Consider the following 20,522-nt stretch of genomic DNA (forward strand, 5'->3'; position numbering starts at 1 on the left):
ACTTGAATTTAGGATTTGATTGTCGGACTTGAGACTTGATGGAATTCTAAGAATTCTGGATTTAGAGAACTTGAATTTCACTTCCGAGACTTGACTTAGACTTGAGACTTGAAGGAATTCTAAGAATTCCGGATTTAAAGAACTTGAACTTTTCACTTCCGAGACTTGACTTGAATTTGAGACTTGAAGGAATTCTAAGAATTTCGGATTTAGAGAAGAAATTTGAGAGAGTCTTTAGATAGTTTCTCTCTACTCCTCTTCTTTTTTTTTTTTTTCCAAATGAGCTTGGTATTTATAGGCAAAGGGAGAAGTGGAATTTACTTATGTACCCTTGGCCTTAACCCTTGACATTAAGGGTATTGTAGAGAAATCACTTAATCAATGATTATCCCTTTAATTTTATTTTTATTTTATTTGAATTTGATTTGATTTGTATTTATCTTAGATTTTATCCATTTAACAATATTTTGGGCTTCATAAATTATTTTAATTTAGAGCCCACTATTTTATTTAATTGGGCTGCAAATTTTTTGTGTCTACAAATGCCCCCTCAAGACTTAAGTTATCAAAGACTAGATAATTTAAGTCTTGAATTATCTAATAAAATTTGTTTTATATAATCACAATTTGATTTGTATTTGATAACTTATAACTAATCTCACTTGATATAGGAGATTTAGTCTTATATAAAGCCAACTATGCCATAGAGTTTGTATACTCCACACCACGCATAAAAGGTGAGATGGCTTTCTTCACTTTTTTTTTTTTTTTTTTTTTTTTTTTTTTACACAACACCTTTGTTTCCTTGTTGCATCCCATATATATATATAAATGTTTTGCTTTAAAAACAACCAAATTTGACTTTCGTGGTTGTGATGTTGCATGGCTGCACCATAACTATACATATACATATATACACACCTGTATATGTATTCTTTCTTCGGCAGCTGAAATTTCTTTTTCTTTTTTTTTCCCTTTGGAAGCTGATTTTTTTTTTTTTTTAAATTTAGATATGGCCTCCCGCAAACCGTGTTCAGCCCCAAAGACGGATTCTGAGGGTAGCTCAAACTCTAATCCACAATGGATTACAGAATCTAGTAATCCCAAATTTAAAGGGAAAACAATTCGTTTTCCGATGGCTTTTGTTGGACTTCACTCTTCTACAGACATGCAGAGTCATCTTAAATTTCACGTCAATAGTGCAATGACTGGTAGTTTTGCTATCCCGACGTCAATCGATTTCAAGGTTTGGATATGTCTTTAATTAGCAAATCCAAGGAATTGGCATCCACGGATGCCCGTCGTCCTGGCCTACCTTACTTGTGTATTGCACCACATCATAATGAGGATGACTTCATCCCACAGCCTTTGATTGTCGAGAATATTGGGAACAAATTTATTAGATGGGGGACATCTTTGAACCCCAGAGGAGAGATTTCATATCTTAATGGATTTTGGGAGTGGTACAGACGGGTTGCTGGACTCCTTAAGGATAGAGGCTTGGAGGATTTATCATTAGCAGTCGAAGCAGCAACGATGGAATATCATCGTCCCCCTTCAGCATATCGGGCTTTATGTGAGGTATGGTGTCCTGAAACCAATACCTTTGTGACGAGGCATGGAGAAATTGGCATTTCTCTTTGGGAGATCTTATTTATGCTCGTATGCTTATTGTTCCAGACTTTACTAAGGAACGTTGCAAGATAGAAGCAGAACAAAAGGAAGTTAGACTTGAGATTTCTCGTCTAGAGAAGCAAATAATGCTTTGTCCTCCAAACTTGACTCCATTGATGAGAAAATGAAAAAGGAAAATGATGACCTTAATCAATTGAAGGAATCACATTCAAAGCTAGAGAAGCTCCAAGTTAAGGATGCCACTACAGTTGAGTCGATTGCTAGACGGAAGGCAACTTTGGAAGATGGATTCCGTGGGCTAGCAAATTGGATCAAGAAGAATTAGACTTCTTTATTTATTTATTCATGTTCTTTGTCATTTTGGTTAACTTTTTTTTTTTTACGTAATGAACATTCATATCAATGAATTCATTTGTTTTTTTTTTTTAATGCTATAACTTGGCACACCATCAAGTATGCACATATAAGCATTAAACGAAGGTATTCTCATTAAAGAAAGGAACCTTAAATCATAACATGAATGTATATTTACATGCTTCGATTTTGTCCTTTCGAAATGATAATACAAAGAAATTTTTTTTTATTGAATTTGACTGAACTTGAAAATAGAAGACAAAGTCTTCTATTTTTAGTTGGATTGGAAATAAAAGACAAGGTCTTTTTTTTTATTTGGATTTAACTGAACTTGGAAATAAAAGACAAAGTCTTTTTTTTTAACTGATCTTGGAAATAAAAGACAAAGTCTTTTTTTTATTTGATTTGACTGAATTTGGAAATAAAAGACAAGGTCTTTTTTTTTTATTTGATTTGATTTGACTGAACTTGGAAATTCCCAAGCTGCCTACGTACTCCTTTTGAGGAGATCAAGTCAAACGTAGTTCCAAGGAAATATTTTTTTTTTTTAACTCTTATTTTTGCCTAGACCGCCCTTTCGGGTTTTCAATCTAGCGAGTTTTTTTTTTTTTTTTGATGCCATTCATAGTTTATACTCATATGGGCAAGGAGTATTACAATTTGATTCTAAGCGTAAAAACGCTTCAAGAATTTTCCATTGATAGGTCCGATCCGTAGACCGTCCTTGTCGATAATTTTATAAGCACCATTTGTGTAGACTTCCGTGACTACATATGGTCCATCCCATTTGGGTAGGAACTTGCCCCCAGTCCGTCGAGTGATCACAATCGGCCTCCTTATAGCTAAGACCAAGTCTCCTATTTGAAATGATCGAGGACGTACTTTTTTATTGAAAGCTCTGGACATACGAGCTTGATAGCATTCCAGTCGCTTTTGAGCTTCCAATCTTCTTTCGTCTAAGGACTCAAGTTCTTCCAACCTCAATTGAGCATTTTGCTCTGTAGTAAGGCCTTCTTGGATAGCAATCCTGAGAGACGGAATTTGACATTCCAGTGGTATTACTGCTTCAACGCCATAAACCAAAGAATATGGTGTGGCTTGTGTTGGTGTTCGATAAGTTATTCGGTAGGCCCACAAAGCTTCTCCTACCCTTTCATGCCAATCCCTCTTTGACTTGGAGACAACTTTCTTTAGCAAAGTGCAGAGAGTTTTGTTAAAGGCTTCTGCAAGTCCATTAGCTGCTGCGTTGTACATGGAGGAATTGTGTTGGACAAAATGAAACTTTTGACAAAGTTTGTCCATTAGATTGTTATAGAATGGTTTCCCATTATCAGTAATGATATATCGGGGAACTCCATATCTATAAATGATTTGACCTTGGATGAAATTGACAACGGTCTCTTTTTTAACTTCTTTTAATGGAAGTGCTTCCGCCCATCTTGAGAAATAATCTGTAGCTGCCAAGATATACAAATGGCCAGCAGACGATTTTGGAGTTATGGGTCCTACAACATCCAAACCCCAGGCATCAAAAGGCCATGAAGCAACAGTCGGATGTAAGGGTTCCGGTGGTTGGTGTATAAAGTTCGCATGAACTTGACAAGCTTCACATCTTTTAGCATATTCCATGGAATCTTTCACCATGGTTGACCAATAATATCCCATCCTTTTTATCCGAAAGTGAAGTTTTGGTCCGGACTGATGAGCACCACATATCCCGGAATGAGCTTCTTCCAATACTTGATTCGCTTCTTCTTTGCTTAGGCATCGAAGAAATACACCATCAAAAGAACGCCGATAAAGCGTATCTTTGTAGTATATGAATCTAGAGGCACGTCGCCGAATTTCCGTTTTATGGCGATGATCACTTGGTAACTTTCCATATTTAAGAAAGTCAATGATTGGTTGCCTCCAATCCTCATTTTCAGTTGTATCAACTGAGATATTATGAACTTCTGTTTCATCTTCAGGTGTCCATGATGGAATTACCCATTTTTGAGAAATGGACATAATCGCGATATCTTTATCGGAGTTAGCCAATACAATAGCTAAGTTAGCCAATGCATCTGCTTGTCGATTTTCATTCCTTGGGACATGAATAATATTAACCATGTCAAATTTTTTCAAGAGCTTTGCCGCATGCTTCTGGTAAGGAATTAAATTGATCTTCCGGACTTCATATTTTGATAAAAGTTGATTAATAACCAACTTAGAATCTCCGAAAATTTCGAGTTGTCCGAGCTGCATCTCTAAAGCCATTTCCAAGCCAATTATTAAGGCTTGGTATTCCGCCACATTGTTGGAACACATCTCCATCAATGTGAAGGAGAAAGGCATGACTTCATTTTGAGGGGTAACGAAAACTACCCCAGCTCCTGCACCATATTTTCGTGCAGCACCATCAAAGAATAATTTCCATGATGGTATTACATCAGTGAAAAAGACTTCTTCATCCGGGAATTCTTCTGGAAGCTCCCACTCTACTGGAATCGGATGGTCCGTTAGGAAATCCGCTAAAGCTTGTCCTTTTATAGCCTTTTGAGGTACAAAAGTAATATCAAACTCTGATAGAAGAAGTGCCCACTTTGCTAATCTTCCAGATAAGACTGGTCTTGACATGATGAATTTAAGTGGATCCGCCTTTGAGATCAAATGAATAACATGTGCAAGCATATAATGTCTTAGCTTTTTTGTTGCAAAGACTAATGCTAGGCACACTTTTTCAATTGGTGAATAATTTAGCTCTGCGCCTACCAACGTACGACTCACGTAGTATGATGCGCTTTCCTTCCCCTCGTCATCCACTTGTCCAAGCAGTGCTCCTAATGATCGCTCTTGGGCAGTAATGTATAGGATTAATGGTCTACCTAGAATTGGTGCCATTAATACAGGCGGATGTAGGAGGTACTCTTTGATATTATTAAAGGCATTCCGACAAGTATCATCCCATTTAAAAGAAGTGTCTTTTTTCATCAACTTATTGAATGGGTGGCATCGTCCAGCAAGGCTTGAAATAAACCTTCTAATATACGCGAGCTTCCCTTGCAAGCTTTTTAGCTCGTGTAAGTTAGTCGGTTCTGGCATTTTTAAAATGGCATCGATTTTTGTTCGATCAATTTCAATACCTCGATGCCTTACGATGAGGCCAAGAAATTTTCCAGAAGTGACACCAAAGGCGCACTTGAGAGGATTCATCTTTAATTGAAATCGACGAAGTCTTTCAAAGATAACCCGTAAATCATCTAAATGATTTTTTCGGTTTTTGGTCTTTACGACTAAGTCGTCCACATAACATTCCACCTTTTTATGCAATATATCATCAAAGATCTTCTGCATGGCACGTTGATATGTGGCTCCGGCATTCTTCAATCCAAAAGGCATAACTTTGTAACAATATATTCCTTTTGGAGTACTGAATGCAGTGAATTCCTCATCCTTTGGGTTCATCCGAATTTGATTGTATCCAGACGAACCATCCATGAAGGATAACACTTCGTGTCCGGTAGTTGCATCAACCATTAGCTCCGTGATGGGCAATGGAAAATCATCCTTTGGACATGCTTTATTTAAATCTCGGAAGTCAACACAGACCCGTAATTGCCCATTTTTCTTCATCACTGGGACAATATTGGCAATCCATGTCGGGTATTTAACTTCTCGAATGAATCCAGCTTCAATAAGTTTATTGACTTCATTTTCAATTTTCGGAACTAATTCCGGTCGGAATCGTCTTTGAGCTTGTTTTATGGGACGTACTCCATGTTTGATAGACAAGTGATGGACAAAAATCTTTGGATCTAGTCCTGGCATTTCTTTGTAAGTCCATGCAAAGACATCCATATATTCTTGCAAAAGTTGGATGTATTTTGTTTCTTCTTCTGGACTTAGAAGTGCGCTTACAAATGTTGGCATTGGATCAGCTTTAGTTCCTAGATTGATCTCCTTGAGTTCATCAACCGTAGCTTGCCCCCCATCTTCTAAGGTAGATGGTGCCGATATGGGTTCTTCATCAGAAGATGATTCGGAACTGAATTCTTTTTCAGTCACTTCCTCAATTGTGACGTGATTGACAGAAACAATCACCTTGTTTTTACCTTTATCTTTAGCTAGAGCATTACGTCTACGACGTCTTTGTCTCCTTCGTTTCTTCGGATCCTCTTTCTGGACTTTTGGCCCAAGCCTAGAAAATACAGAGACTTTTTGTACAGACTCCATTTGGTTTGATGTTGACGGATTATCACCAATCCGTTGAAATACTGAAATTCGAGTATTTTGCTTTTGTATTTGGCTCTGAGCAAGAGGCTCTACGGGCTTGTCATCATTATACTCAAAAATCTGTATCATGATTGGATTGGCCGATGCTTTCTTTGCTCTAATTCGGATAGGGTGTGAGTCACGAGATTCATGTCCCAATCCGTGTTTTGGTTGTGGAATAGATATTCCTTGTTTATTTATCACCGGAGCTTTTCCACTAGACAGAACGGAATCAAGGTCGCCAAGTTTGCATGGCTTCCCTTTTTCGTATCCAGCGTTCTCCATGAGCTTCTTTACACGTGGATCAAACCACCCATTTGAGTGGTTTCCCAAAGTTTTAGGAAGCTCAGCTTCCTCGGCATTTTCTTGTATAGAATTTAAGTCCACAATTTTCCCAATAGAAGGAATCGGAAGGATTAGGTCTTCCTTGAGAATGTCAACATCTCTCTTTGACAACTCAATTTTTGATGATTCCTTTACAAAGGTTCTTGATAAGATGTCCTCAATTGAGTCATCTTTTACGTCATTTTTTGATTCCGGAATCAACACTGGAAGGGCTTCTTGGGGCATATCTTCCTTTTGGTAAAATTTTGCATCCGCAAAATGAGATTCTTCACTTGCGAATGGCTTTGATTCGGCTACAATGCATTTTCCTTGCCATCTCGACTGTACTTGAAGCATTGGTGCCATGTTGAAGGAATTGCTCCATTCTCATGTAACCATACACGTCCTAGAAGTAATTCATAGGATGTTTTGGAGTCGATTACATGAAATAAAGCTGATGATATCAAATCATTCATCTCAATCTTTAATCGGATTGTGCCAATGGCACATTGTCCTTTTTGATTGAAACCTTGGATTGTGAGTTTGCTTTTAGAAAGCTCATTCACTGAGATTCCAATCTTTCTCATTGTATGAATCGGCATAATATTTACAACAGATCCACAATCAATGAGGATTCGAGATATCTTGTATTCTCGAATAATGCCACTAACATAACGTGGCCTGTTATGAAGTCTCGTCCCAAGCTGTAAGTCATCGTCCGTAAAGGTAATTGTTGCCATACAATCACCAGGACTAACTTTTCTTATTTGGGAAAATATTTTCCCTTTGTATTCTTCCGGATTGAGCAGTGTTTGAACTAGCGCCAACCGAGTATCTATTGGGAGTTCAAGGACTTCTGAGATGTTCATGTCAGAGGGAATTTCTTGGAGTGAAGTAACAACTCCTTTCTTCTCAATGCTTGAGGCTTCCATCTTAGAACCATCTCTTTCTTCATTTGACTCTTTAGAGTCTATTGCACTAATCACATATGATGTCATATGTTCATCTAGAAAGTAATCTTTCGGAAAGTATTCTTTAAGAGTTACTTCCTTTCGGGGCGTCGAATGAGTGTTCTCAGTCTCAACATCAACATGTGTCTTTCTTCGATTTCTTCTTAATCGATTCTTAGGCCGAGATTTCTTATTTTGTCTCATTCCGAACTCTTTATCCAGAATAGGTATTGGACTTGGAAGAGGCCGGATTGGTGATGGGTATTGTCTTTTACTTTTCACCTCTATCCAACCTTCATCTTCACTTTCAGAAGATGAATCATACATTTCTGATGACGAATTCCACACATTCAGATCATCCGTCATGATTTCATATAACGTTGGCCTATTTGGAGCTTGTGGCCTCGGCATTCTCCATCTACAATGAACTGGACTCTTACAGCTCCTTCAGGAAGCTCAACAGTCAGTTCTATATTTGATGATTCCTCGTTAGTTAGGGACGAGGGCATCGTTTGAGATTCCATTGATATTGGAATGGGATCAAATGACCCAAAAGCCACCATTCCGCAATTAACTTCAACATTATCAATAAGATCGAGATCGATCTTGTTTTCCCTATTCAACCGCATGATTATGTCTTTGAAGACAAAATATTTCTCAATCGGATGACTAATGATCCGATGATACTTGCAGTACTTAGGATTATCAGTTTGGCCAATTTCTTCCGGCCGCTTCGGAGTAGGAAGCTCTATGAGCTTTTGTTCAAGTAATTGGTCTAGAATTCCAGACACCTCGGAATCTGCAAATGGGTATTCCTTCTCTTGCATTTGTTTCAAGGTTGGTCGCTCCTTGATTTGAGTTTGATCCTTACGAGTCTTTGACTCGAATTTAGATTTAGATTTCTGTGTAGAAATCTTAACTGGATAAGTAGTAACAGCCATGGATTCTTTAGTCCGTGAAGGCTTTGAATCCTTTTTCACTTCTTTCTTTAGTTCTCGAGGGTCACTTGGCAAATGGCTTCCATGCCTTGCTATTTGGATTTCCAAGTCATGAGCTCGGGTTGCAAGTTCATCAAAGGAATGTGGCATATTAGCTTGAAGATTGTAAAGTAACCCCCAATGCATTCCTTGAACACACATATCGATGGAAGAACTTTCGCTTATACGATCCTTGCAATTTAGCACAAGGTTCCTCCAGCATTCAATATACTCGACCACAGCTTCTTCTTTATTCTGCCTTATTCTTGCGAGTTCCAAGAGGCTAACTGTCCGTCGGGTGCTATAAAAGCGAGTTAGAAACTCGCGCTCAAGTTGATCCCAACCTTCAATGAAGCCAGCTGGAAAGTCAGTATACCATTCAAATGCAGCTCCTTTTAGGGAACGCACGAATTGTTTTACCATGGAATCACCAAATGTACCCGCATTATTGCAGGTTTCGATGAAATGAGCAACATGTTGCTTTGGGTTGCCTTTCCCATCAAATTGTTGGAACTTAGGGGGTTGATAACCCCATGGCATACAGATTTCATCAATCCGGCGACTATATGGCTTTGCATACACTAGAGATGATTGTGGGGCTCCACCATACTGAGCTCGAATGGTGTCTACAATCACGTTTTGGAGTTGATTCACAAAGAGTGAAGCAACAGATAAGTTGGTAGAATCACGGAGAGCATTTTGTGCTGTCAAGCGATCTTGCTCTTCTTGCTTTTGTTGAGCTTTAAGAGAATTTGAACTTTCTGGAGCTTTACCTTCTCGTGAAACAAAGGTTTCACGGCTCAGTTCTATGATTGGTCCTAGGGAACCCAATCGGTTTATGAGTGCAGCAATTTGTTTGTCCTTCTCTTCTAAGGACTTTGTCAATTGATCAATGGTGACATTCATTTGTTTCACCTGATCTTCGGAACTTGTTGCCTCGGTCATCATAACCGGTACAGGAATCTCTGATTCCAACATTGGGATGTAATTATCCCACTTCCGTGATGCGGATTCCTCATATGAGGGGTTGGAATATACATATTCCATTCCTTTTGACTTAGGAGATTTAGATTCGGATTCAGCCTCCGAAGGAGAGGTGTAATCACCCCACTTTCGTGATGCCAACTTCACGGAATGAGATTTAGACTCGGATTCATCATCTGAGGAGCTGGAATATACATATTCCGTCTCTTTTGATATATGGGATTTGGATTTGGATTTACTCACATGAGAAGCTGGAATATACATATTCCGCCTCTTTTGATTTATGGGATTTGGATTTGGATTTGGATTTACTCACATGAGACTTCTTTTGACCCTTTTTTGAGAATTACTTAAGAGGAGAAATCAATTGTGATTCTCCAGCTTTAACTCGCGTACGAGTTGCGTGAGAGACGTCATCAGTGACGTCAATCTCTTTTGAAGGAATCATGGATTCCATAGTTTGATGAATTTAATAAATTCAACTGAAAGATGAGAGAAGAAGAGTGTCCCACCGAGCGTGCCAGAAATTTGTACGCACCAAATTCCTCAGTATAAATTAAATACACTTAGAATTTGATACAAATTACAAATATTTAAATCAAAGTGGATTTGATCTCTTCTTTTGACGTATTCCACACGAATACGGAATCCTCTGATTTTAGTTGAGTGCTTCAAACAAATTCTACTAATTTGTAATAAAATCCAGTTGGATTTGAGTGTTGGACTTGAATTTAGGATTTGATTGTCGGACTTGAGACTTGATGGAATTCTAAGAATTCTGGATTTAGAGAACTTGAATTTCACTTCCGAGACTTGACTTAGACTTGAGACTTGAAGGAATTCTAAGAATTCCGGATTTAAAGAACTTGGACTTTTCACTTCCGAGACTTGACTTGGATTTGAGACTTGAAGGAATTCTAAGAATTCCGGATTTAGAGAAGAAATTTGAGAGAGTCTTTAGATAGTTTCTCTCTACTCCTCTTCTTTTTTTTTTTTTCCAAATGAGCTTGGTATTTATAGGCAAAGGGAGAAGTGGAATTTACTTATGTACCCTTGGCCTTAACCCTTGACATTAAGGGTATTGTAGAGAAATCACTTAATCAATGATTATCCCTTTAATTTTATTTTTATTTTATTTGAATTTGATTTGATTTGTATTTATCTTAGATTTTATCCATTTAACAATATTTTGGGCTTCATAAATTATTTTAATTTAGAGCCCACTATTTTATTTAATTGGGCTGCAAATTTTTTGTGTCTACAATTAGTATTTACATTATCTTAGAAGTTGGCAAATTAATAAAAAATAATAATAATAACCACATTTACCTGCTAAATGTCGAACAAAACTTTGATAAATCTTTCAAGCATGAGCCAATGTAATGATTGCAGACCTTAACTTCCAAAAAATTACACTCTGCCTTAATTCATTTAGGTTTGCTTACATACGTGATTTAGACAATCTTTAATTGGTTTCATCTACTCTTATTTTCTTATGTTTATTCAATAATATCTCCGTTGTTTATTACATCATTTTATGGATTCACAAAATATATTTGATTTTTATTACGGGTGTAATTTAAAGTACTTCTAATGTCTTAGCATATTGAGAAAATGTATTATAGTTATTTGTTCTTTTATCTCACAATAATCTCTCTTTCTACAATTCAAGCTCTGCTAATCATCTTGTTAACAAAGTAATAACAAATTGACACACAACTTAATTTACCAAGTTAATTATGTGCCGCACGAAGCTCGGGCATGCAACTAGTGTGCTTATCATTTTGGTCCATTTTGTGCTTTTGTAATTGTGAGAGCAATTAAACTCATATTATTCCACAAAAGAAATAAAAAGAAATAATTGAATCTTAAACAATCCAAGTTAACTATGAAGTTTGGTCAAATGAAGTTTGGAGTTTTAACAAGCCAGATTCAATAAAGCCCACTGGGCTTGGTTCGTGAACGTCTTCACCAGAAGGCCAACGGTTAAGCTAATGAGGTGCGAATCCAGCCGGCAAAAGATTCTCGGGATGCATTTTGGAAGTATTATCATGTTTTCAATCTCTAGATAGTTTCTTCTATTTATTGGTCGATCAAAGAGTTAACACTTCCAAGGACTGTGTTTTGTGATTTGAGATCGTATCATACGACAATGGCAGGTCAGCCTGCAACTGGATCAGTCCACGACTTAATCGTTAAGGTTTCCCCTAATTTTACTCGTAGAATCCAAGTATAAGGGTTTCAGTTGTTGATCGTACAAATGCCCAATTTGTTGTCACTTTTTTTTTTCTTGTTTAGAATTTACGGACTCTAAGCGTTTTTTTGAAAAAGAAATAGTTCTTTGTGGGTAATTTTCAGGAAAAAAGTTAGTTCTTTGTGGGTAATTTTTTGCCTTTGATAAATGGAGCATTTGATTTTTAATTGCAGGATGCCAAGGGAAGTGATGTTGATCTCAGCAAGTTCAAGGGGAAAGTCCTGTTGATTGTTAATGTTGCATCTGAATGGTATGGTTTTGCTTTTCACTGATTTTCTCAGTGATTAATTTTCTTTTTGCATGCCTTCTATTCCTGTGCACTTTTGGGGGGTGTCTTTCAAATTTTCATTTAATCCAAAAGGCTAGGCTGATGGGTGGAGGTGAATTTAATCATTTAAACATACTCCAATTGTTTGTATGTGTTGTTTGGGGTTTCTGATAGAAAAATAGACATGAGAATATGAGATAATGATGTCAACATTTGCTAATAGTTAATTTTAATGTAAAACAGATTCCGTGCCCAAAACAAGGAATGGTGAATGCCTGTCTTCCAATTGTTTGATGACCCTTTGCCACCAATAGTATGTGTTTTTTTTTTTACTTTCACCTATTTTTTATAAAAATTCCTTTTTGTGCAGTGGCTTAACCAATTCGAATTACACAGAGCTGAGTCAGTTGTATGAGAAGTATAAGGATCAAGGTTTGCCTGAAGTACAAATTCTTGGCTGCTTTTTTGTGTGTATTATCATATATGTGAAGGATATGCTAGATTAGCTTTACTTTGACAGCTTGAGTGTTCGTATGTCCTATTTCTATAGAACTTCATGTGCCTCTGAGCGTATTTTTGAATATTGTATGCTGCTAATATTTTTAACGTAACTGGGTTACTTTATTGGTCTGTTCTTAGTGCAGTGTAAGGGGAAATGAACATAGTAGGATGTATACGATTACGAGTTATTTGAAAAACTGTGGTTTGATGATTCCTTCTGTTTCTTGTCGCTGTTGCTTACTTTTTGATTTTTGAAGGCTTGGAAATTCTAGCATTCCCATGCAATCAGTTTGGAGCTCAGGAGCCAGGGAGCAATGAGCAGATTGTAGAGTTTGCTTGCACTCGCTTTAAGGCTGAGTTTCCCATTTTTGACAAGGTAGGGCCTAACTGTACTGATTTCTCTACTTTCTGATTTAATGAAGAAATTGTTTTCATTGAAAAAAATTTCCCCTATATTTGGAATGAATTGCGTGGATAATCCTTGGCCTTGTAGTAAAGTTACTTCATCAGTCATCACAAACTAGGGTTATAGGTTCAAACCATGGAAACAGCCTCTACCTCTACCAAGATAAGGCTGTATATCTGCTCTTTTTTGGGAGGTGGAGAGTTGTGGATGGATAGGTACTCCTCACCCTTTATCTTAAACAGCTTACAGTTTGGAAGTCATGATCAGGTAGGAGCAAACTGATTGCAGGAGTATGCTTTCACTCTGCTCTGCGCTTGGCAATGGAGCTTTATTTTTCCATGTGCTAGGCCTAGGATCTTACTTGTGGAATGATTTAACCATTTATATAATTGGCATCGATGCATGGTTTTGTTTACTTAGTTACATGTTTATCATTTGGTAATACATCACCTCAGCATACTAGTGACTGGTTCTAGACAATAAAATATGTTAATAATCTGGTGGAAGGAACATTTTGAACTTTCAAGTAAAATCAAATTAGTAGTAAAAGAAGGAGCTTGTGGCCTAGTACTGGTAGTCAACCCCTTACTTCAGCACAAGTGCAAGGTCCAAGTGTCCACCTCCCTCAAAAAAGAATTTACTAATTTAGAATATATACTTCATTAACGGGGGAAAAAAAAGGAAGATAATCAGTATCCCACTGATTGCTAATTGTTTGCGCATAAGGCAACAGATACTACAGCAACTATAACTTTCATAGACTGAAACCTTAAATATTTCAATTCGATTTTAGTGAATTCATAGCATTCTGTTGATTCCTCTTGGTGTTAACAGTCGAGAAACTATGATACAGATGTATGTTATTGAGCTTCGGCCTTTCTTTTTGACATCTAAAAAAGGTTGGATTTCTTTTCATGTGAGGTTGTTTGTGGTAGATTGAAGTAAATGGTGAAAATTCATCTCCATTGTACAAATTCTTGAAGTCAGGCAATTATGGGATCTTTAAGGATGATATTCAGTGGAACTTCGCCAAGTTTTTGGTTGATAAAAACGGAAAAGTTGTTGGTCGCTATTACCCTACTGCTTCTCCTCTAAGCCTTGAGGTGACATCTTCTTTGCATTTTCGTTTATCTTTGCTCTTATTTATATATCCTATAGCGTCTTTCAATTGGTTTCTTCTCAGAAGCTCATTATTTAGCTATCCTTAACAACTTTTTTCGCAGCATGACATAAACAAGCTGTTGGCTGTTGCCTGAGCAATGAGACATGAAAGCTTGAGCTTGATCTGGGTCTTGTGGAACTTGAGCGTTTGAGATATGCGAGTCTATATGCCCTCTCTGTGGAACTATGTGATGTGATTTGTTTAATAATCAAGTTCCAGTCATTTGGTGTGGCGTTTTCTTAGTTCTTATGTAGTTTGCAAAGCACGAATGGCATTCACAATCTCTATTCTCCCTCTTTATCTTCTAACTTCTGGCAATGCATTGCTCTAATCACTCGAACCTCACCATCCCCTGCAATCCCTGAAATGTGGAATAACTGAATATGTGCTTGGGGTGAGAGAAATTTTTTTTCTTTCTCGTCTCCACCATCAAATATTCAATAAAGCCACTTGGGAACTTTTCTCTGGAAAAGCTACTTGGGAATTAGAACAGAAACACAGAAAGCCACTTCTGCATTTGAAAAAGACGGTCGTTACCATTCTCTCTTATTTCATAATGTCTAAGCAATTTAAAATTTTATATGAAGTACAGAATCTTCTAAAATTACCTTATTAATATTTTGGAATAAATATAACCTTTCGTCATGGGAAAAAAAAATTACGATTGATAGAACTTGTTATCATCGAAAGATTGTCGCGTTTGAATTTCGTCACCGAACGTTCTAGTTCGCTTATCCTCCCATTGTGGAAATGTGTCACCAACCTTGTGGATTAGGTCAATCAAACTAATAATTCTGACACATTGTAAGTACATGTCCCCATTTAATCAAGTGGATTTGTGGATGAATTGAGCCTTACAGTAAATATATCTAGAACTATGCGGTCAAAAATAATACGGGTGTTAGAGCATCTCCCAAATGCCTAATTGCCATTTTGCATCTCCATTTGAACCAAATCAAGCATTCAACGGGAGATGCAAAAATGATGATTCACTTTCTTGGATTTTAAAATTGATCCAAAGGAGAGAGAAAAGTAGAAGATGCAAAATGGTAGGATACATGGTTTCAAATTTTGAATGGGTTAATTTAAATGTATTTGAGAAATGATTACTCATTTTGTTACATGGTTTAGAGTAGGTAACTTTATTGAGAAATCAAATGAGATATAAAAGCATTTTAGCAATAATCAAACGGGTGTTTTGATTACTTGATTATGTTACTAGCATTGGAGATGCTCTTAGAGGGAAACAAAAATTGCTATGATTTTCTGTTTAAAAAATTATATAAAACAAAATCTCGTTCATTCTTTGTTATCTCTTCGATCACTTCCATCTTCTCCGCGATACCCCGCTTGCATGTAAAGACTCATAAAACTAGTTTTAACTCAATGATTGTCTAGTTACATATATTAAGAAAGAAACGTTTGATCAAATTCATAAAGAAGTCAGTATGCAACATTAACAAAACATGAGAATTTTTAGATTACAATTGTAATCATCGAAGAATTTATGGATGTGGTTTTTATAATGGAACATTTCATTTTGGATTATTTTTTTATTTTTGACAAACAACATATAAATAACCTTATAAAATTTTCCACTATTTATTTGACCCCCCACGATTCTAATCCTGGATCCGCTCCGGTTAAGTAGTACTATAGATATACCAGTGTTATATTATTGAACTATTGAAGTTTTAGTTGACCACTGATACAAATTCATTGACCTATGTGCTTATTAATTCCGCAATTTTATAAAAAAATGATGGAATAGAAATAAATTAATATATATATATATATACACAACTTTTGTATAGATTATACACTGTATATACATAATCTACGGGGACGTGCAAACAAATTATAGAGCACATAGTTGATGAAACAAATGCAATACGTGCCTTCATGTTCACAGAGTCAACCCATGCTTGGTAACAGAAGATGCAACCCCTCCTCTATTAGAGAAACATTCACCAAGCAAAGCTTTTGGACAAACAATCTTAGCAAAAATGGCAATCTCCTTGTCCAGGAAGAAGTCTAAACAGCCCAAAAAAGTTAATGGAACAGGACTTTGCCTCGTTTTTCCATTCTTGTTGAAAATTTTGTACCAAATCCCTTTAGCAATTCTGCTTTTGATTCTTCTCTTGTTATGGTCATCCTCCGCCACCATCATCTCTGGCAACATTGTACATGTCTGCGTCTCCTCGCGCAAACTCAACGATCTTTATTGCCTCTCTGCAGGTACCCATCCAAACTTTGTGATTCCAATCCCAGAAATCAACAATAGCTCTACTGTTCCTACTACTGCCTCGCCCGATCAGAGTGTCGATTCTGTTGCTCCTACTACTGCCTCACCTGATCAGAGTGTCGATTCTGTACTAGTGGAGGACAACAGCAACAATGCCAATAGCTCAACTAGTCCTATTGCCTCCACAAAACTTGATGTCAATGTCGTTCAAAACATTGAGAACATTGTTGATGTTAAAGGGCATAGCGATGAGATTGTCAATTCAAAGAAGGCTGTGGAGGAGCAATTACAACTGCATCGGTCATGGTTATCGACAACGAATCCTGCTACGTGTGACGGGAGAGGGATATATGTTTATAATTTGCCATCAAAGTTCAACAAGGACTTGGTAGGTCAATGTGGTGATATGATGCCATGGACAAATTTTTGTACACATTTCAAGAATGAAGCGCTGGGTGAGCCCATAGAGAAGCTTGGCAAAAGCTGGTACTACACACACCAGTACTCATTGGAGTTGATATTTCACTCAAGGGTTTTGAAGCATCCTTGCAGGGTTTACAATGAAAACCAAGCCAAGCTCTTCTATGTTCCGTATTATGGCGGATTAGACATCCTGAGATGGCACTTCAAGAATGTCTCTAGTGATGTCAAGGACACTTTAGCACTTGACCTCATGAAGTGGCTTGGTCCCAAAAAGGCATGGATTCAAAATTCAGGTAAGGATCATGTCTTTGTGTTGGGTAAAATTTCATGGGATTTCAGAAGGACGAGTGAGGATTTATGGGGGACTAGATTGCTTGAGCTTGATCAAATGCAGAACCCAGTGAAGCTTTTGATCGAACGACAACCGTGGCATGTTAACGACATTGGAATCCCACATCCAACCTTCTTTCACCCACATTCAGATGATGACATTCTTGCATGGCAAATGAAAATCATTAGCGCAAATCGTAACCACCTCGCGAGTTTTGCAGGGGCAGCCAGACCAAATGCAGCAGAGAACATAAGGTCTATATTAATCAATCAGTGCATTTCAACAAACACTTCATCTACATGCCAGTTTCTGAATTGTAATTCAGGTGGGTGTGATCAACCCCAGTCCGTTATCTCGCTATTCATGGAATCAGAATTCTGCTTACAACCTCCTGGAGATAGTCCAACAAGAAAATCAGTATTTGATTCACTAATAGCCGGTTGCATTCCAGTACTTTTCGATCCTTTCACAGCGTACTATCAGTATCCATGGCACTTACCAGAGGATCATAGTAAGTACTCAGTGTTTACAGACCAGGAGGAGGTAAGAGAAATGAAGGTGAATGTGATGGAGAGGTTAATGAAGATATCTAAGAGGGAGAGAGATGACATGAGGAGATACATAGTCTATGAACTGCTGCCTGGGTTGGTTTATGCTGATTCAAGTTCTCAGCTTGAGAAATTTCAGGATGCATTTTCCATCACCATGAATAATCTGGTTGAAAGGGTGAACAGATTGGATTGAATTTGTAGATGGGTTTGACATGTTTCTTTTGTTTAGGATACAAAGAGATTTTCCCAACTTGTGGGAGGCACTCGGTTGTTACAAAATATAGAATTCAACATGACATTTTATTTTTATTTTTATTTTTATTTTAAATTTCGATAAATTTGTAAGAATTCAACAACTTTTAACATCAAATTGATCGGAATTGAATCGGAATGACTTAATTGTTAAACTACCAAATCCATTTTCACATTTCATTCATTAAGATGTTCTAGAAACCACAGAAGTTGATGAATTTTTAATGATTTTATTATCATTTATAATTGAGTTCGGAGAGGAGGATGAATCGTTCAAAAGAAAAGAATCCAAGTTGAACTCCTCACATTAATATTTTAGAACACAAATTTAACTTTTCACATTAGTATCTTAAAAGTTATTAAACTACTTTAAAAAACTGGATTATTAGAACATATCCAACGGTTACTTATTTTAAGTAATCCTTTTTTTATTTTGATAGCTTCAAACGGGTTATCTAAATCTTATATATTTTTCAATTTTACTTTTTGGTAACTTAAATTGGAGGCATGGATCATGTTATCCAAATCAACTTTAATAATTTTTTGTTCATTATTTCTCTCACTTCTTTGAAATAATAGGTTAAAGTTGAAGATAGTTAAATATAATTATATTGAAAAATATTAAAATATTTGATGTGATGTCGAAATGAGATATGTGATTGGTAACTTAAAATACGGTAAAAATATACTTTTCGTCCCTCAATTATGGGACGAGTTTCATTTTCGTCCCTAAACTTTTTTTTCTCCCATTTTCATCCCTCAACTATTAGAAAGTATCATTTTCATCTTTCAAGTGAGATTAGGGTCAGGAAATGCTTGCGTGACACCTATGTGGCACGCTAAAGAAATCTGATATGATAAACAGTAGGATGTTACGTTGGATTTTTTCGTCGTCGAATTTATTCGAGGGACAAACGAGTTACTTTCCCATAGTTGGGGAACGAAAAAGGGAGAAAAAAAGTTAAGGGACAAAAATGAAACCCGACCAATAATTGAAGGAACGAAAAGTATCATTTTGCCCTTAAAATAAATTTTTACTTAAAATAGGAGAAATTGTGCATTCAAAGTAGGATAGAGGATTGGACATGCTCTTAAACTTATATTCAATGTTTATAAAAAATATAAATATAGAAAATTTGGAAAAACCTAAGAGCATCCATAGTGGTGGCTCACTCTAAATCCCTCAATATTTGTCACCATGAAGTGCTATACTCCAATATACCCACAATGGGTACTCTTGAGCAACCACTCCAAATGTCAATAGGTCCTGCAAGAGAGAAAAACAAAAACAAAATTGTTTCAGTGGGTCCCACAAGAGAGAGAGAAACAAAAACAAAAGTGATGTAAGGGATGATGTGGCATCAATAAATTGGTTGGGTGGGTTTTACAAAAATTATTATTCATCACATTAGAGCCCCTCCAAATATGAAGTATAGATAAAATTGCTACATGTTTTCAAGTGTCATTTTGTTCCCATTGTGAGCTACTAGTGCTATACTTATCCAAAAAGATAGTTTTGAAGTGCTCCATACCAAGCCCATTGTGGATGATCTAAGTCACTAATTGCAAAGTTCAATTTTCATTTTAAAGGAAAACGAAAATGTTAAACTTACATAGATAACCTTGTCCATAGAGCTCCATAATCTAGCTGGCAGTACAAGTCAGATGCCAGTTAGATAAATTGTCAGAAATGAGCTATGTTTTCAGCTTATTTCTCCCGCTTCTCTCTCATGATCTCTCTGACGTGTTTCAAAACTTCAACTTAATTTGATTTACTTTTTCTCTCTCATGATTATCTTTATGTCATATTTGCTTTTCTCTCTCATATTTTTCTCAACTCAAATTTACTTTTTTTTTCTATGTCCTACTTATCTTCAACTCAAATGTATCTTTTTCTGTCTCCTCCATGACAGACATGTCAATGCATAAATCAATGTGTCAATATGACCATAATAATGTAATTAAAAATTATCAATGTGTAATCCTGAATTGAATAAATGTAATTTATCAACTGTTGTTTTGTAATCATCCATACTGTTTATGAGATATAATTAAGACAGTATAATAAAAAAATTATAAATTTATCCAGTGTAATTTCTCAACTCAAATGTGCATTTTTTTTCTCTCCTCTATGAGAGCTATGCCAACGCATAAATCAATGTGCCAGTATGACCACAATAATGTGATTGAAAATTATCAATGTGTAATTCTGAATTGAAATAATGTAATTTATCCACTGTTGTTTTCTAATCATCCAAACTATTTATGATATATAATTAATTAAGACAGTATATTCAAAAATTATAAATTTATCCAGTGTAATTGGACTTGCAAACAATGTAATTACATATATATTGCCAATGCATCAACAAAAGAAAACAAATTGGATTCACATTGATATTTGTATGTTTTGAACTCAGTATTTTTGATGATTCCATAAATTGTTATATAATTTTGAGAAAATAATTTTTAATTACGACGTTAGAGTAATATATTGTGAACTGTGTAAGTATGACCACAATAATGTAATTGAAAATATCAATGTGTAATTACGCATTGGAATAATATAATTATTCACTTGTTTTGTAATTAAAAGTTATCAGTGTACTAACCTTCAATCTACAAACTGATTTTCAAATTTCCAAAAGCAA

At 36.3% G+C, this 20,522-nt stretch overlaps 3 protein-coding genes across 3 annotated transcripts; 2 read left to right on the forward strand and 1 right to left on the reverse strand.

Moving 5' to 3' along the window:
* Nucleotides 1-2,655: 2,655 nt before the first annotated feature.
* On the reverse strand, nt 2,656-7,499 carry LOC119986862. The gene is made up of 5 exons (XM_038831555.1): nt 7,011-7,499; nt 5,874-6,717; nt 3,979-5,792; nt 3,400-3,864; nt 2,656-3,270 (listed from the first exon to the last, which is right to left on the reverse strand). The coding sequence occupies exons 1-5, from the start codon at nt 7,497-7,499 to the stop codon at nt 2,656-2,658; spliced, it is 4,227 nt and encodes a 1,408-aa protein (XP_038687483.1).
* A 3,945-nt stretch (nt 7,500-11,444) lies between these two features.
* On the forward strand, nt 11,445-14,356 carry LOC119986636 (probable phospholipid hydroperoxide glutathione peroxidase). The gene is made up of 6 exons (XM_038831277.1): nt 11,445-11,678; nt 11,906-11,982; nt 12,371-12,432; nt 12,759-12,877; nt 13,843-14,010; nt 14,131-14,356. The coding sequence occupies exons 1-6, from the start codon at nt 11,631-11,633 to the stop codon at nt 14,161-14,163; spliced, it is 507 nt and encodes a 168-aa protein (XP_038687205.1). The 5' UTR covers nt 11,445-11,630; the 3' UTR covers nt 14,164-14,356.
* Nucleotides 14,357-15,988: 1,632 nt separating this feature from the next.
* LOC119986416 (xyloglucan-specific galacturonosyltransferase 1) lies at nt 15,989-17,812 on the forward strand. Its single transcript, XM_038830974.1, has one exon. It carries the CDS (start codon nt 16,076-16,078, stop codon nt 17,810-17,812), a length of 1,737 nt encoding a protein of 578 aa, XP_038686902.1. The 5' UTR covers nt 15,989-16,075.
* The last annotated feature ends 2,710 nt before the right edge of the window (nt 17,813-20,522 follow it).

This window comes from Tripterygium wilfordii, chromosome 20, assembly GCF_013401445.1.
Source record: "Tripterygium wilfordii isolate XIE 37 chromosome 20, ASM1340144v1, whole genome shotgun sequence".
Lineage (NCBI taxonomy): Eukaryota > Viridiplantae > Streptophyta > Magnoliopsida > Celastrales > Celastraceae > Tripterygium > Tripterygium wilfordii.

Coding starts and splice junctions, on each gene's coding strand:
- LOC119986862 (XM_038831555.1), bottom strand. CDS start 7,499: ATGGAAGCCTCAAGCATTGAGAAGAAAGGAGTTGTTACTTCACTCCAA. Junction 5,793..5,873: donor ATTTGTAAGCGCACTTCTAA/GTCCAGAAGAAG, acceptor AAGAAATGCCAG/GACTAGATCCAAAGATTTTT. Junction 3,865..3,978: donor TGTCCATTTCTCAAAAATGG/GTAATTCCATCA, acceptor AAATATGGAAAG/TTACCAAGTGATCATCGCCA.
- LOC119986416 (XM_038830974.1), top strand. CDS start 16,076: ATGGCAATCTCCTTGTCCAGGAAGAAGTCTAAACAGCCCAAAAAAGTT.
- LOC119986636 (XM_038831277.1), top strand. CDS start 11,631: ATGGCAGGTCAGCCTGCAACTGGATCAGTCCACGACTTAATCGTTAAG. Junction 12,878..13,842: donor AGTTTCCCATTTTTGACAAG/GTAGGGCCTAAC, acceptor TGTTTGTGGTAG/ATTGAAGTAAATGGTGAAAA. Junction 14,011..14,130: donor CTTCTCCTCTAAGCCTTGAG/GTGACATCTTCT, acceptor CTTTTTTCGCAG/CATGACATAAACAAGCTGTT.